Source organism: Lissotriton helveticus, chromosome 5_1 (assembly GCF_964261635.1).
Source record: "Lissotriton helveticus chromosome 5_1, aLisHel1.1, whole genome shotgun sequence".
Taxonomy (NCBI): domain Eukaryota; kingdom Metazoa; phylum Chordata; class Amphibia; order Caudata; family Salamandridae; genus Lissotriton; species Lissotriton helveticus.
The window spans coordinates 46,209,878-46,224,342 of NC_136065.1; the positions used below are offsets into that span (position 1 = coordinate 46,209,878).

The 14,465-nt window shown below is 40.9% G+C and overlaps 1 protein-coding gene across 1 annotated transcript in view; it reads left to right on the forward strand.

Moving 5' to 3' along the window:
* The window catches only part of LOC144752376 (butyrophilin subfamily 3 member A1-like), a 493,909-nt gene that overhangs the window by 274,610 nt on the left and 204,834 nt on the right, over positions 1 to 14,465 (forward strand). Inside the window, exons 21-22 of the mRNA XM_078640312.1 lie at positions 2,131 to 2,151; positions 2,238 to 2,258. Coding sequence (XP_078496438.1) covers positions 2,131 to 2,151; positions 2,238 to 2,258 — 42 coding nt within the window. The remainder of the gene's footprint in view (positions 1 to 2,130; positions 2,152 to 2,237; positions 2,259 to 14,465) is intronic.

Sequence of the window (14,465 nt, forward strand, 5' to 3'; positions counted from 1 at the left end):
TGGGGTACCACAGAATAAACGGGCTGCAGCGTTTTGTACTATCTGTAGTCTGCGAATCAATCCCAGGGAGAGGGCGAGATAAACCCACTTATGTAGTCCAAATGGGAAGTTATTAAGGCATAGACTACTGTTTTGCGTGTGGCATCCGGCAGGTAGTTGATACATTTCCTGATGGTTTTTATTTTCCCAAAACAAGTTGGTGCAACAGATTGGACCTGGGCTCCGAAGCATAGCTGACTGTCCCAGGATGATAAAGGCACAATACAAATGTTAGAATTTTTCTTGCTGTTTTTGATGTGCATAAATTGCATCTTTGCATTTATTTTTAGATTCTGTTTCAGTACCATTCATATTTTATGATCTAGCTTAGAAGTTTATTATAAATATTTTAAAATATATTTCCTATTCTTAGTGGCTTTGAATGTGATATTCATAAGTGAATCACGTGTTAGTGTTCTACTGTGTCCCTGACCTCATCTTGTGGGATTTATTATTCCCAGAAAGTACTTATGAAGAATTAGTGTTTTATATATGAATTGCATTCCAAAGGTATTTCTAATTCATGCTGGCACATTGACTGAGCTCTTGCACCTGAATGTGACACATGAGAAGGATGTGACCCTATCGTAGAGTAGAGGCCAATGGAGAATGCTGCATCTCCGGAGACAGAGTGACTTGTGTAATGATTTGGCACACACACACCTCTAGGATGGTAAATTTGAAACCCTAATCTGGCTTCTTCCTTTGGCTATTGAATAATGCTGCTGTGTTTATTAGCTGACTTGATGCCAAGTATTTCAGGATTTACATTTCAATTCAACTTTAAGTATAGCATTTCCTTCCTCCTCAAGTCAGCTCAATAGCATCTTAGGCCCAGATTTATCAAACTTTTCCACTGTTTTTGATTCACAAAAATGATGCAAAGCATCAAAGTTATATTTCCATTATTTATTCTTGTTAATATGAAGATCATTTTTATGCACCATTGCAAAGTTTTTACACAGCTGAAGAGTTGGTCACACAGTTGTTTTTCATGAAATGTTCCAAATGCAGATTTAATTGTTCTGTTTATTTCAAATTGTCAGATGATGATTGTGTTGTGACATTTTCATCCTCTTCATGTTTAACATTGTACTTATATTTTTGTGAATTGCTTGACTTTAGAGCATTACACTCTAGCACAGTTGTTAAAATATTCAAATGTGGAACATCTCTTGAATGGTTGTATTGAATCTCCACAAGTAACACATTTGTCATTGCTATTTCAGACACTCTCCAGATGGAAAAAGGTATGTGAAATCACATTAAAACAAGGGTAAGGGCAAACACAAATCCAGTCAAGGTAGAGTACTTCTGTTGCACATCTTGTCTGAAGATTGTTACTTCCTGTCTTGCATAATTTGCTTTTCATGATGTTGGGAACTATATTTTGCTCTACAGAGGGGTTATGTTCGAGACTATGTCTCCTTTATACTAAAACAGAAGTACACTACACAGTAAGAAAGTCAATTCCCAATCCACACAGCAGTAGAAAACACCAAGATTGTCACCAAGTAATTTCACTGCAATTAGACACTTCTACTCCATTTTCAAAATCTCCAGAAATGCTCATTATGAAATTCATAATCTATTATAGGCTATTGGAGCAGACATATCAAAATAATGAATTTCCAAATAATTCTTTGGTTTTAAACAAAAAAGTTTTGAGGTTTGAAAGATTTCAACATATTGTATATTAGATATTTTTTAAGACATTTATAACCTGCAATAAATGTATTTCTTTTCAAAGACCCCTAACCAGAATAGTGCTAGGCAACTTGATGTCATATACTTATTGTCATTGAAATGATTGAGGGATATTTTCTTTCACGTATAATGAATGTGAATGTGATAGGTCAGTTTGCAATATATAAATCTTTGACTATGCGAAACTATGTATCTTATGAATATATGATATTTCAGACATTTTCCAAAAAGTAGTTGGATCACTTGGAAGCACCTTCCAGATAGCTAGTACTAGCCACTGTCTGTAGTCCTTAATCTGGTTACTTTCACCATCAGGCAATGTAGAAATAAATTGTGCGTACTCAAAACAATTTTAACCTTTACTACTCTATATTTATCTGATAGGTGATTTAATTAAAGCAAGAGGTATGTATTTAAATTGAGCAATAATAAATGAATTATATGAAAAATAAAATTCAGTGAGTTCATAATACATGTTTTTGTGTGCACAGACAATCTCCAAGAAGAAAAAGGTTAGTGCTATAATTTACCTTCTAAAATAGACACATTGGATGAATTATGATCTCTTCCAGTGGCATTGTGCTGCCAATGTATAGAGAAAATCCTCTATCCCAGAAACTGGAAACTGTTTTTGTGGCATTGTAATCAGGAACTTTACTGGTTTGTTGTCTAAGATCATACCAAAAGAAAAAGGCACCAATGTTATATTGTTTTTCTCACTAGTCTTTACAACATTGTGATGTATTGACCTCACTGTATTTGTTCTACAGTTTTCTTGTGAAAGCTTCCAATACCGTCATTTGATTATGTAAGACACTTCCTCTTTGTGAATATATTTTCCATTTGACATCTGAATTGGTCTGAGCCCTGTCTGTCTTAGAAATGCATTGCCTGTATATCTAAAATAAGCATTTCCATAACCTAATAAACTTGGCATTTATCAGGCTTGTTGTACAAGACCGTCTTCCTGGTCACCTACAGCATATACGAGGAGAACACAAGGAACTGTAATTTGCAGTGTGGAGATAATGGAAACTATAAAAAATATTATAAACTGGCAAATGCTCCACCCTGTCAATAGTGTCCTACCCTCTGACTTAGAAGTGATTCCCATAGTTGAAAACCTTGGTCTAGTGCATGCCTGTCATTGGGCCATCCTGTCATAGTTAGCCATATTTAGAGAGTAGCTGCATTTAGAAAATGTTTCTTCTCAGAAGATTCATGCGAGACATCACAGTCCACAAAACGTAAATCCACTCATAGCTCAGTACATAGAGTAACAACTCCATATGTTTTATAGACAGTTATTTTTATTTAAAAACTTCAACTTCTGGAGGTATTTATTTAAATCCTAAAATTCTCATGAGCAGTTTAATACATTATTTACCTCTCTGCAGAGTACTCTATCTTCAGTTTAACAATCACTAAGGAGGAGCACTGATTAATTAGGATGTTTTCCCAATTAGGAACAGTAGCCATCCACCAGGGAAGCCAAAGCCATTTCAATTGATGAGTTATGAGGCTTTTATGCCACATATGAACCCAATAAATTAAGAGATGCATATAGAGTGTTCTAAGTATTTAATTCTTTAAATGTTCAAACCGAAAGGATAATAACCAACATTGAGCATTGATGGCCATTGGAGAGTTGTCAATGAAATTCCCAGTAATTAAAAATACACAAGGATAGTGGTACATTGCTTAGTGTGTGTGCTGTATAGAGACAAGGAACCTATATCTAGAAGTAACAATCTGTCAGCAGTGCCAAAGCTCAAGTTCTGTAAGGTTCGAATCATCAAAGTACAACTTTATCCATAGGACTGTAAACATGCACAGTGTGAGAACTCATCATGACAACCAAGTAGAACCCACCCTCTTCTAAGGTGCAAGGAATGAGTTTGTCTGACCAAGCACAGCCCAAGAGGTAAAAGTCACTGCTCCAGAATCCCTTTACAACTTTGAAAACCCTTTTTATTTACCTACAGGCTTCCTGCAGTGATAGCTAATAGGTCCATCAAGAGCTGCCCAGTGGCTTAAAGGTGTAAGAGGATGTGTCAGGAACACTATGACAGTTCACGTTCAGACTTTTCTATTTTAAATCATTTTGTCCTTTCAGACTCTAGGAATTCAACTTTTGGGCATTTTCCAATCTTTGGTATTTCTTTTATAGAATGTGTGATGTTATAAAGCTGTTTATGAATACTAGAAATGTCAGCACCATAGGTACCTGCTATCCAGGAATGTTTATGAATGTTTACTATATTCTATCTCTATAATAAATTAGTTGGCACATTTTCTGCCATTCTTGTCTTGTTCAATTCTTGCTTTAAAATCTTAAAATCCTGTAATTGCTTACAAAATAAAAAGTAGGATAATATAAAAAATGCAAGTAGTATACAATAGAATATCAGATCATAGATAGAAAGAGCCTTCCAGACATAGCTATAGAGGCAAATGTTAATCCCGTGTGTAGCCCAATCCTCAGTTGGAGGCGACAGAGGGGGGAAATACATTACAGCTGGTCAGTGTTTATGTTCCTTCCTCTTACATGCTTCTTATTCATGACAGGAAATAGCTAACTTGCTATTTTATAAATAAATCAGAAGCATGTTGGGTGAATCAGCTTAGAATCTCAGGCACAATTTACTATTTACTGCTTTAGCAAAGATAGTATAAATAATAATAAAGCATAAAGCAGTTAGGATGATAAAGACACAATAAAAATGTTAGACTTTTTCCTGCTGTTTTCGATGTGCATAAATTGCATCTTTGTATGTATTTTTAGATTCTGTTTTAGTACCATTCATATTTTATGATCTATGTTAGAAGTTATTTTTAATATTTTAAAATATATTTCCTATTCTTAGTGGCTTTGAATGTGATATTCATAAATGAATCAGGTATTAGAGTACCACTGTGTCCCTGACCTCATCTTGTGGGATGTATTAATCCCAGAAAGTACTTATTATGAAGAATTAGTCAGTGTTTTATTTATGAATTGCATTCCAAAGGGATTTCTAATTCATGCTGGCACTTTGACTGAGTTCTTGCACCTGGAGGTGAGACATGAGAAGGATTTGACTCTATGGCAGAGGAGAGGCCATGGAGAATTCTGCTTCTCCGGAGACTGAGTGACATTTGTAATGATGTGGCACTCACCCACCTCTAGGATGGTATAATTTGAAACCCTAATCTGCTTCTTCCTTTGGGTATTGCATAATGCTGCTGTGTTTATTAGCTGACTTGATGCCAAGTATTTCAGGATTTACATTTAAATCCACTTTAAGTATAGCACTTCCTTCATGCTCAAGTCAGCTCAATAGTATCTTAGGCTCAGATCTATCAAACCTTTCCACTGTTCTTGCTTCATGAAAATGATGCAAAGCATCAAAATTATATTTCCGTTATTTATTCCTGTTAATATGAAGATAATTTTTATGCACCAATGCAAAGTTTTTACACAGCTGAAGAGTTGGTGACACAGTTGTTTTTCATGTAATGTTCCAAATGCAGATTCAATTGTTCTGTTTAATTCAAATTGTCAGATGATGATTGTGTTGTGACATTTTTATCCTCATAAGTTTTAACATTGTAGTTATATTTTTGTGAATTGCTTGAATTTAGAGCATTACAATCTAGCACAGTTGTCAAAATATTCAAATGCCAAGTTTACTAGGTTATGGAAATGCGTTGTTCAAGACCTTCTTCCTGGTTACCTATAGCATATAGGAGGAGAACACAGGGAGCTGTAATATACAGTGTGGAGATAATGGAAACTATTGAAAATTATTATAAACTGGCAAATGTTCCACCCTGTCAATCTTGTCACACCCTCTGACTTAGAAGTGATTCCCATGGTTGAAAACCTTGGTCTAGTGCCTGCCTGTCTTTGGGCCATCCTGTCATAGTTAGCTATATTTAGAAATAGCCACATTTAGAAAATGTTTCTTCTCAGAAGATTCATGCGAGACATCACAGTCCACAAAACGTAAATCCACTCATCGATCAGTACATAGAGTACCAACTCCATATGTCTTATAGACAGTTATTTTTATTTAGCAAACTTTAACACTGGAGGTATTTATTTAAATCCTAAAATTCTCATTAGCAGGTTAAATAAATTAATTACCTCTCTGTAGAGTACTCTATCTTCAGTTTAACATTCACTCAGGAGATGCACTGAAGAATTAGGATGTTTTTTCAATTAGAAACAGTAGCTACCCACCAGGGAAGCCAAGGCCATTGCAATTAATGAGTTATGAGGCTTTCATGCCACATATCAACCCAATAAATTAAGAGATGCATAGAGAGCGTTGTAAGTATTTGATTCTTTAAATGTCCAAACTGAAAGGATAACCAACATTGAGCATTGATGGCCCTTGCAGAGTTGTCGATGACACTCCCAGTAATAAAAAATTCACAAGAATAGTCACACATTGCTTTGTGAGTGTGCTGTATGGAGACAAGGAACTTATATCTAGAAGTAACAATCTGTCAGCAGTGCCAAAGCTCGAGCTCTGTAATGTTTGAGTGGGACTGTAAACATGCGCAGTATGAGAAAACATCATGACAAACAAGTAGAACCCACCCTCTTCTAAGGTGCAAGGAATGTGCTTGTCTGACCAAGCACAGCCCAAGAGGAAAAAGTTACTGCTCCACAATCCCTTTCCAACTTTGAAAACTCTTTTTATTTATCTACCTGCAGTGGTAGCTAATAGGTCTATCAGGAGCTGCCCAAAGCCTTAAAATTGTTTAAATATGTGTCAAGAACACAATAACAATTTTTGCTTGATCAGAATTTTCTATTTCCATTGTTTTGTCCTTCAAGACTCTAGGGATTCACTTATTGGGATTTTTCCAGTCTTTGCTATTTCTTTTAAAGAATGTGTGATGTTATAGTGCGGTTTATGAATATTATAAATGTCTCCACTATATGTACATCTTATGCAAGAATGTTTATGAATGTTAACAATATTCTATCTCTACGATAAATGACTTGGCACATTTCCCGCCATTCTTGTCTTGTTCTATTCTTGCTTTAATATCTTAAAATCCAGTAATTTCTTGCAAAAAAAAAAGATAGGATAAAATAAAAATTTGAAACTCTACACAATAGAATTTTAGATATCGGATCATAGATAGAGAGAGCCTTCCGGACACGCAAACCCTCATTTCCAATAAATTTCCATCAATGTTAAAAAGGTTGCAAATGTGGGCCTCCAGCACAAATGTTGTGGTTAAGCAAAAAGTGACCAAAGACTATAATTGTAAACTTTTACAATAATATTTTTGATTCTTCAAGAGCTAATTTGGTAGCAGCTCTTGACTATGGCTTAGAAGCTTTTTTATCTCCAATTAATACGGAGTATGTTTTATTGTGTGCAGGAGATTTTAACTTACAGGCATGCGGATTATCCAACAACAAGGCATGTGGTCACAAATATGATGAGGGAGAGGGAACTGATCACTTTTGTCATAATGACTATGGGGAAGCACTTAATCAGATGAGTGTCAAATATGATTTTCAACTTACTAGGTGGGGTTGGTCCGTAGGGGATTTAGCCTCAACTTTCATATGGAGAAACATATACTCCATTATAGACCATATGTTAGTATCTGCCCCTGCCACCTGGATGAGCGGCATCCTTAGTGTTGTAACTTCTTTCTTTCAGTTATCATAACTTGTTAAAACTATCTTTTGTCTTCTGGGGCAACAGGCATGATGTTTTTAATTTAGTATATCATATGAATCCGGCAAGGTCAAATGATGTCCGAATTAAATGGTCGAGTGTTGACCCATGCTTGATTATGAGGGAAATAGGTCGCTGACCAAAGGGAAATAACACGTTGTATCCAGGATGAAATTATTCCACTACTACTGACTGAGAATTTTTCTATCATCACAAATTCCATTAAATCACTTTTAACAAAGAACCCTGGGCCTCTATGCAGTACAAATAAGGGGTGGTTCGACAGCTCTTGCACTAAAGCCCTACAAGGTTTGAAGCATGCCCTGTCTAAATCACCACAAGACCTATTAATCATCCAAACCATACGGCGGGAGTAGAAAATAGCTATATCCGCCTGGAAAAGGATACTCAAGGCCGAGGCATAGGAAAACCTGGTTATTTCAGCAAAAACCAAGAATAACAAACTTTTTTGGGATACAGTAAATGCTCCCTTTCTGAAGATCGATAACATCCCAGAACTCTGATATGTTACAGTGCTGCCCTGTTCATACTGAAATCAATTAATTTGAGTAAAAATATCACTATATAGTAGGAAAGACCTGAATTGATTTTACTGATTCCATTGTTGATTTTTCTCTAATCAATAATAATGTCATGTCTTTTTTGATATAAAAGGGGGTGGTGATGGACGGAGCATCTGAACCTATCAAACACTCACACCCAGTCAACAGATCTGGGTTAAATCCATCACCTTTCTTTAGCCCGCTCTGCCACCCCAGTTCAGACATGGCCATATGCAAATCAGTCTGACCCTGTGCATCATGGGAGCAGTCCAGCCCGAACTGCCCAGCCATGCCTTCTCTGGACCGGAAACAAGCTTCCGAGGACCGGTTTCTGGCATTTCAGCCGTCTTCAGCCCGGCTTACTTGAATCCAGTGGCAAAGTGAGCAAGGGACTCACGTCTGAGCATACCCTGCCAACTTATGGCGAACAAAGTGGTACAAAAGGGGGTGGTGATGGACGGAGCATCTAAACCAATCAAACACTCACACCCAGTCAACAGATCTGGGTTAAATCCTTCACCATTCTTTAGCCCACTCTGCCACCCCAGTTCAGACATGGCCATATGCAAATCAGTCTGACCCTGTGCCTCATGGGAACAGTCTAGCCCGAACTGCCAAGCCATGCCTTCCCTGGACCGGAAACAAGCTTCCGAGGACCGGTTTCTGGCATTCCAGCCGTCTTCAGCCCGGCTTACTTGAATCCAGTGGCAAAGTGAGCAAGGGACTCGCGTCTGAGCATACCCTGCCAACTTATGTCGAACAAAGTGGTACAAAAGGGGGTGGTGATGGACGGAGCATCTGAACCAATCAAACACTCACACCCAGTCAACAGATCTGGGTTTAATCTATCACCGTTCTTCAGCCCACACTGCCACCCCAGTTCAGACATGGCCATATGCAAATCAGTCTGACCCTGTGCCTCATGGGAACAGTCCAGCCCGAACTGCTAAGCCATGCCTTCACTGGACCGGAAACAAGCTTCCGAGAACCGTTTTCTGGCATTTCAGCCGTCTTGAGCCCGGCTTAGTTGAATCCAGTGGCAAAGTTTGAAGCATATTTAATGTGAACATATGTTTTTATATACTACAAGAAATTAACTGTTTTTAGTAATTGTGATTGTATCTGCCTGATTAACCTGTCTTTTTGAATGCATTATAATTGTACTTTTATGGCTACCTCTTTTGATAGTCGAATAAAGTTTTAAACAAACGTCATAGAGTTGTTTAGGAATAGTAGTAATGTCTGCACCATATGCTATCCAGGAATGTTTATGAATGTTAACTATATTCTATCTCTATGATAAATGATTTGGCACATTTCCTGCCATTCTTGTCTTGTTCTATTCTTGCTTTACTATCTTAATATCCAGTAATTGCTTACAAAATAAAAGGTATAAGATACAATTTGCCAATTGTATACAATAGAATTTCAGATATCAGATTATAGGTAGAGAGAGCCTTCCAGACATAGATATAGAGGCAAATGTTATGCAGGTTTTTAAACCAAACCTCAGTTAGAGGCAACAGTGAGGGGAAACACCTTACAGCTGGTCACTGTTTATGTTCCAATCACACACATGCTTCTTAGTCAAGACAAGAAATAGCTAAAATGCTATTTTATAACTATGTTGGGTGAACCAACCGAGAATCTAAGGTACAGTTTTGCTATATACAGCTTAAGCAAAGATAATATAACATATCAAAAAAGCATAAGGAAGTTAGGACAATAATGACACAATAAAGTTTTTTGATTTTTTCTTGCTGCTTTCGCTGACCATAAATTGAATCTTAGTATTTCTTTTTATAGTCTGTTTTAGTACCATTCATATTATATGTTCTAGGTTAGTGGTTTATATTAAATAATTAAAAATACATTTTCTCTTTCTTAGTGGTGTAGTATGGCCTGAGGCCTGCTTTGCGCGCATGTTATGTCGCATGGCTTATTAGAAGTTTTAACGCCATTTTACCTTTTGCTGCTTTTGCACAAGAAACTGCATAGCTGTTTTTGTAAGTGAGCTTTCCCGAAGGTCTATACATGAGAAAAGGTTTTATTTTCGACATCTCTAGACTTACATTGTGCCTCTAGTCTGCACAGTGAGTGCTAAAGCCTTCAAGGTTATCAAAACATGTTAGCTGTTTTTCTGAATGTTCGAGTAATGCTTTCTAGACATAACAATTTGGTGCCTGCGAGTCAACTAAGATTCTGGCGTCCTTATTATACACACACTTGCCATGATTTCACACACGTGGAAGATTTCCGTTTTCAGGGATGCAGAGAGCCTATGCTGATCCAGATGTAATTTACTCTTACTGATCGGAAAGACAACGGGGTCCCCCACAGAAGCCTAAGAGACCTTCTATAGTCTATAATACATAGTTCCTATATAGGGAGGGTATTAAAACTAGGCGCTATAGGACCTGTTTTCACCATCATTGTAATATGATTTCTCCTTTTGTATTTTATGGAATTGTTACCATACTGACCATATTATTTTTAATCATATGTCTGCTTATGTTGGCTAAGATACTGCACATGAGATCACGTTGTTAAAATAAATATTTTTAACCTTGCTGTGTTTCCTATTTACTCCTGTTGTGGACTGGTATGAGAGTATAACAAAAGAGTGTTCTCACTTCCCACCATTCCTGAGATGGTCCTAAGTTGCATGTTCTAGGTTGTCTAATCATTGGTTACTTTGCTATAGGACGAAGAGCTAATTTCAGACTGATGCTACTGGTTGAGGTTCTCTAGGTACTGAGGTAAGTTTCTGGTACATCACAATTCATAGATGTCCTGGGTCTCTGTGCACAGTTCTGTGTATGAGCAGGATCCTTGCAACATGGCGCCGCCAACGGGTGTGGTCTTATTGTGAGACTCTTGAGTAGTGCTTATATCGGTCCACAACCCCCTCACTATAGTTTCCGGTTGTAGGTAGTGACGGATAAAACCTACCTATAGTTCCATAGGTCTGTTCAAGCTTGATAATATAAAAACGGTTTTCTTTTGAATTACTACACTGTTGTGCTTTTTAAATTGCATTGTCCTTATCTTTCACTGTGTCAATATGGTTGCTGTTGAGATCGCGGTACACAGTCGCTTGGCTGTGCAATCATTTGCAGGATTTCCTTGTTTCTTTGCAAGGACAGGCAGTAGTTTTTGTTGGATCTGCTGACGCAGCGTACACGTTTGAGTTCTTTTACTCATGGGTCACATTTCCTGCGGTTGATGCTACTACTGGTGTTTTTCACACTTACACCCCAGCTGCCGCGCCTTCAGCGTAGGATCCTTTTCAGACACACAAAGTTCTGATTTCTGCTTGGCAGCATGCCGTTTGGTTTAATGGCACCCTCCCACACGTTATAACGGCGGTCAGACAAGGACCATTGTCAATCCCAGGTGCTACTTGGCCTGTTTTAGCTGCTTATACCCCGCATCCTAATGTGGCGCAATTAACAGCTCAGCAACTGAGACCCCTTTATGCTTCTGCAGTGTTAGAGATAAGGGGTCTGGTTCATTACATTTCCCGCAACCTCCCGGGTGGGGCCCCGGGATGTGCGGCTCATCCGGTTGGGCCAAACGGACTGAAACTTAGCCCGGTTATGGTTAAAGCGATTATGGGCATGCGTCCCCAAGATAGGGATGAGATGCCCTTCTGGCTTGCCGAGAAATTTGACCAACTGGAGGCTACACCTACACCTGCCTCTACTGAGCGTACATATGAGTTGCGCAACCGCGCTATGATTAGGTCTCCTGATAGATTTCAGGTCCCTGAACAATGTTCTCCTCGCTCTTTGCAGGAAACATTGGTAACGCCCACAGGTGGAGGAGGCGGCGGCAGAGGTCAAGGTGCACAACAGAGCTGTGAGCAGCCTCGCAAGGCTGACGGAAAAGGCAAGCAGGACGAGTCACCACGTCAAAGGCCTCAGTTTCAGAAGAAGAATGTTGCTGCAAGATATGCCACAGATAGTGAGAACGCAGCTTCGAAATCTGACATGGGTGCTGACACTTTTGGACAGCACAGCGGAGATTACAATTTTACAGGCGTTGCGTGTACTACTGAAGCTGACAGCGACTGAGACCTTTGTTGTAGTAGAGACAGCTGACACTAGAGTGGCTCCCCCTGATAGACTTTATGAAATTGTCCTTATCATTGAAGGTGACATAGAACGTAAAATAAAAGGGGTATTTTGGGAACATCTTTCTACTACCTATGATATTTTGTTGGTGGAGGTCGACTGGCCCCCAACATTTGTCTTAGCTGCTCCCCAAGGGGAGAAGGTGATCTTCCCTAGTTTTGCGCACACTGTGCCGAAAGAGCAGGCGCTGCAGTTTGCAGAAGATGGGGCTAAGCGCTTGAGCCGGCTTGGTACCATACTCACTGTGGATGGAGCATTTTTTCCCTCAACATGAGATTCCTTTGCGGTCTATGCCACAGCCTCAACCCAATACCCCATGCGGCATGAAGCAAAAGCTTCCATTGCGGAAATCCTTAAGCAATTGGAATATCAAGGTGTAATTGAAATGTCTGTGTCTCCGATGAATAACCCTCTTTTCACTGTGACTAAGCCGGATTGCTCTTACCGTTTGGTAGTAGAATACCGCCACCTAAATTCTCATTGTCTTACGTGTGCGGTCCAAAATACTCACAGTTCTGCTCTTGTGGATAGTCTTGTGTAAGGGTGGGCGGCCAGATACGCTCCATGCACGGAGTGCACGTAGTGCCGTCTCCTACGCATTTTGCGTAGCGGGCGTAGCCAGGCGGCCCTACGCGCACTCCACAGACGGTGCGTAGCCGGCCGCCACCCGCCTCCCTCCCGCCCTCCCTAAATACATAAATAAAAGGATAGAAAGCTTTTAAAAACACTTACCTTGTCTGCCGCGTCCCCGGCGCTCCCTCTCGCCGTCCCGCGATTCGCGCCGCCACCGATTCAGATACTAATGCGCATGCGCTGGCGCCCGCGCATGCGCATTTCTCATGGGAAATGCGCATGTGCGGCCGCCCGCGCATGCGCATTAGTATCCGAAATGGCGGCGCGAATCCAACCTACTTTCTCCAAATCGTGCTAGCTGCCTGAACATTCAGCCATTTTACAATCCTTGCAGGCTGATCTTCTTGAATCTACATTCTTGTTGACTCGTGATAACCACACCAACCTCTCAATCAATCAGGAGTTTGTTAAAGCGCGACTATTCACCCGTAAGTGTCTCAAGGCGCTAGGGGTGGGGGGGGGGTTGGGGGGTGCAGGTTCCATTCCATCAAGGAGGGGGTCTGTCGAAGAGCCAGGTTTTGAGGTTTCTTGCGAAGATGGGGAGCGATGTTGTCTGTCTGAGGTGGAGCGGAAGGGCGTTCCATGCTTTGGCCGCGAGGAAGGAGAAGGAGCGGCCTCCCGATCTGGTCTTTCTGGTGCGGGGGACCACAGCGTAGGAAAGCTGGGCTGATCGTAGGGTCCTTTGGGGTGCGTGGAATTTGAGTCGGCTGTTCAGGTATGCTGGTCCGGTGCCGTGGAGGGCCTTGTGTGCGTGGGTGAGCATCTTAAAGGTGATTCTCGCCTCGACGGGGAGCCAGTGGAGTGTGCGCAGGTGCTGGGAGATGTGGCAGTGTTTTGGCAGGTTGAGGACCAGTCTTGCGGCGGCGTTCTGGATGTTCTGTAGCTTGCGGATGAGGTTTTTGTTGATTCCGGCATAGAGTGCGTTGCCGTAGTCGAGTCTGCTGGTGACCAGGGCGTGAGTGACTGTCTTTCGGTGTTCGAGGGGGATCCATTTGAAGGTCTTACAAAGGAGGCGGAGGGTGTGGAAGCAGGAAGATGAGACAGAGTTGATCTGGCGGTCCATTTCCAGGATGATTCCCAGGTTGCGTGCGTGGTCTGTGGGGGTTGGCGGGTTTCCGAGGGCGGTGGGCCACCAGGTGTCACTCCAGGCGTCGGGGTTTGGGCCCATGATGAGTACTTCTGTTTTGTTGGTGTTTAGTTGTAGGCAGCTGTTTTTCATCCATTTGGCGACGGCTTCCATGCCTTCTCGAAAGTTGCGTCTGGCGGTGTTGGGCTCGTTGGATAGGGAGAGGATGAGCTGGGTGTCGTCTGCATATAACACGATGTTGAGTCCGTAGGTTCTGACGATGGGGGCAAGTGGAGCCATGTAGAAGTTGAAGAGCGTCGGGCTGAGGGAGGAGCCCTGGGGGACTCCGCAGGTGATAGGTGTGGGGTCCGAGAGGAAAGGGGGGAGTCTGACCCGCTGCGTCCTGCTGGAGAGGAAGGAGCAGATCCAGTCGAGGGCCTTGTCCTGGATTCCTGCATCGTAGAGTCTGCGTATTAGGGTGCGGTGGGAGACTGTGTCGAACGCCGCTGATAGGTCGAGGAGGATGAGGGCTACTGTTTCTCCTTTGTCCAGTAAGGTGCGTATGTCGTCTGTTGCGGCGAGGAGGGCGGTTTCCGTACTGTGGTTTTTTCTGAAGCCGGATTGGGAGGAG